General features: G+C 54.0%; 1 protein-coding gene across 1 annotated transcript; it reads right to left on the bottom strand.

The window, feature by feature from the left end:
* Window positions 1-231: 231 nt before the first annotated feature.
* On the bottom strand, window positions 232-2,245 carry LOC143897994 (uncharacterized). Its single transcript, XM_077407002.1, has 2 exons — window positions 1,556-2,245; window positions 232-1,242 (listed from the first exon to the last, which is right to left on the bottom strand). The coding sequence occupies exons 1-2, from the start codon at window positions 2,243-2,245 to the stop codon at window positions 232-234; spliced, it is 1,701 nt and encodes a 566-aa protein (XP_077263128.1).
* Between the last annotated feature and the right edge of the window lie 226 nt (window positions 2,246-2,471).

Here is a 2,471-nt window from a genome sequence, read left to right on the forward strand (position 1 = left end):
AGTTTACACATTCGTCGATTTGTTTTTTACGTGTTATTGATTTTTACGATAAAACAATTTGTAAAGCGTACAGTATTGTTTCCCCTTTTTTTACAACGGTATTTTGTAATGTCCCCACGGAAGCGTCTCCTCGCCGTTCAACGTCATGTATCGCTTGTCGTCGTGCGGACTGAGGGCTAGTTTTTGCTCCGATACGGTGTTAACCTCGTGCAGCGTCGAGCGTATGCACGATTAGCGCGTCTTCAGCTCGCGCGCGTTCCGCAGGCACGCCACGTAATCCTCGAACGTGATCCTCTTCGCGACTACGTTTCTCTTGACGCCCTTTATTTTCTTGGTGTCGTCGCGCCCGAGTACCCTGTAAGTGTACATCTTTGCTCTGAGGCCCACAAACTCCGTCATGATCGCGCCGTTGTTCTCGTCCTTCATCAAACCGGGCACCTTCTTGTTGACGCGCGGCATACCCTGCGCGTTGTTCTCCGCGTAATCGCTCGTGTCGAACCTGTGCACGTCGCGTTTCATACGCTCATACGCGTCTTCGCACTCCAGCGAATAGATCAGACTGTCCGTATCCGTGTAGGCAATTCGACAACGGTCGCAATAGAGCGGCAGCATGTAGTCGTAGTAATACTCGTAGAGACGCGTCTTGGATATCTCGAGAGTAGACATACCCACGTAGATAGGCTTGTTGAATTTTACCTCGAGCCTTCGCAGCTCGATCGCCACCAGATTTTCCGAGAAGACGCTTCTGCTGTGAAAGTTCGGCTTAGCGATCAACGCCTCCGCGCCGTATCTCCCGTCCCATCGCGTCACGAGACGCACGTCCGCGTGATCGCGCAGATTTTCCATCGTCTTGCCGAAAACGGCGTTGTTCATCAGTTTGTACAAATTTCGTTCGAACTTGTTGCTCGCGCGCATCCTAAGCGCGGTGTTCAGCTTGATGTAGACGCAAAGCCACGGCGACTGGGCGAATTGCAGCACGCGACGAACGCGCGTCAGACGCATACCTAGTCGCAGACATTGCTGCAGGTTTCGATAGTGCGTCACGTAGCGCGATTTGTCGTAGAGAGTGGCGAGCAGTTTCTCCTGTCGCTTGCCGGGCGGTTTGTCGCGCGTCGGGCACAACGGCAGATCCGCGTGGGCGTCGTGCAAGTCCCGCGGGTACTCGAGATCCACCTCCAAAATGTAACCGACGTCGCTGTCCGCCGGCACGGTCGTCGCGTCGAAATTCTCAGGATCGTCGAGCTACTGGAAATTCGCGTAGAGCAACGATTCGCTCATAGCCCAGCCGTACAGATTGTTCACGTCGTAATACATGAGATACGTAGTGGGCTGGGACAAGTCGTGCATCGGTACGTGCCTGTTGTTGGCTCGCGCGTACCTGAGCGAACATTGACTGAGGCCGCCGCGTATTCCGCGTTCCACGAACAACACCATCTCGATGTCGGTGAGCAGCTCGAAACGCACGCCGGTGTACTTCAGCATGGCGTCCCACGTGTATCCCGGCAACGTGTAATAATGCGCGAAAATTTTCAAATATATCCGCCAAAAGAAGCACGTCGGTCTTGAGATACAGATCGCTGTACTCGCCGAGATCTCGCACGCGAAAACGTCGCCAGACCCTCGTCGCGTGCTCGTAGTCGCTCTCGCTCGCGGTCTCGTCGGTCAGAGAGCTGTAAAAGGCCTCGCGCGGCGGAAGCTCGGTCTCCCGCAGTTTGTCCACGCTGTCGACGTACTCGTACGGAAATACTCCCTTGCGAGTGAGCAGATCGAGATCCTCCGCGCTCAAATCCGCGTACTCCGAACGCGTGATTCTCAGCTTGTCCTTGTTCAGATAGGACGCCAGGGTTTCGATACTCGCCGCTAAAAATTTATACGAGTCCACGAATCGAAGCTTCACGTACCGATCCCATTCCCCGTCGGTCTGCGTCTTCTTAACGGTCTTCGAAAAAGATATGTAACTTTCCTTCGTGAGCGGCAGCAGATCGACCTTGCCCTCGAACTCGTTCGCGATTTTTTCGACGACGAAGTGCGCGTCGTAACCCGACAGATTGTGAAAGAACACGGGAATCACGTAAACGTTTCTGTAATTCAGATTGCAACGAGAATGCGCCGGACTTCTGTAGCGTCCGGTTAGGTGACAGTGATCCCGCACGCGCTTGTCCTCGGGTTGGAACGATTTCCCGCACACGTGACAGCGCGTCGCGAGCCGAAATTTGCGCTTCTCGTCCTCCGTAAGTTCTACCATCGCTACATTGATGGAAAATTTATTCTTAGCGCGATGCGCGAGAACGCGAAGCTCGTTCGCGAACCACGAAACGCAATCCTCGCCGCGACGACATCTGTACGCAAACGCGGTGTCGTCGTAGGTGCAGCACAGATAGTAGCCTAGGCTGAACGGTACGTGACGCTGATAAGCGTATCTTTCCGTTCTTGCACACCCTTAGACGTTTTTCCTCTCCCGTTGTTCGAAA

The sequence above is a fragment of the Temnothorax americanus genome, unplaced genomic scaffold (genome assembly GCF_048541705.1).
Source record: "Temnothorax americanus isolate GAGA-0224 unplaced genomic scaffold, ASM4854170v1 Scaffold217, whole genome shotgun sequence".
In the NCBI taxonomy this organism is placed as follows: Eukaryota; Metazoa; Arthropoda; class Insecta; order Hymenoptera; family Formicidae; genus Temnothorax; species Temnothorax americanus.

Bases quoted from the DNA above. Each gene is read 5' to 3' on its own strand.
- LOC143897994 (XM_077407002.1), bottom strand. From the start codon at position 2,245: ATGGTAGAACTTACGGAGGACGAGAAGCGCAAATTTCGGCTCGCGACG. The intron at 1,243-1,555 runs GTGCTTCTTTTG...AATTTCCAGTAG, and splicing joins ATCTGTATCTCAAGACCGAC to CTCGACGATCCTGAGAATTT.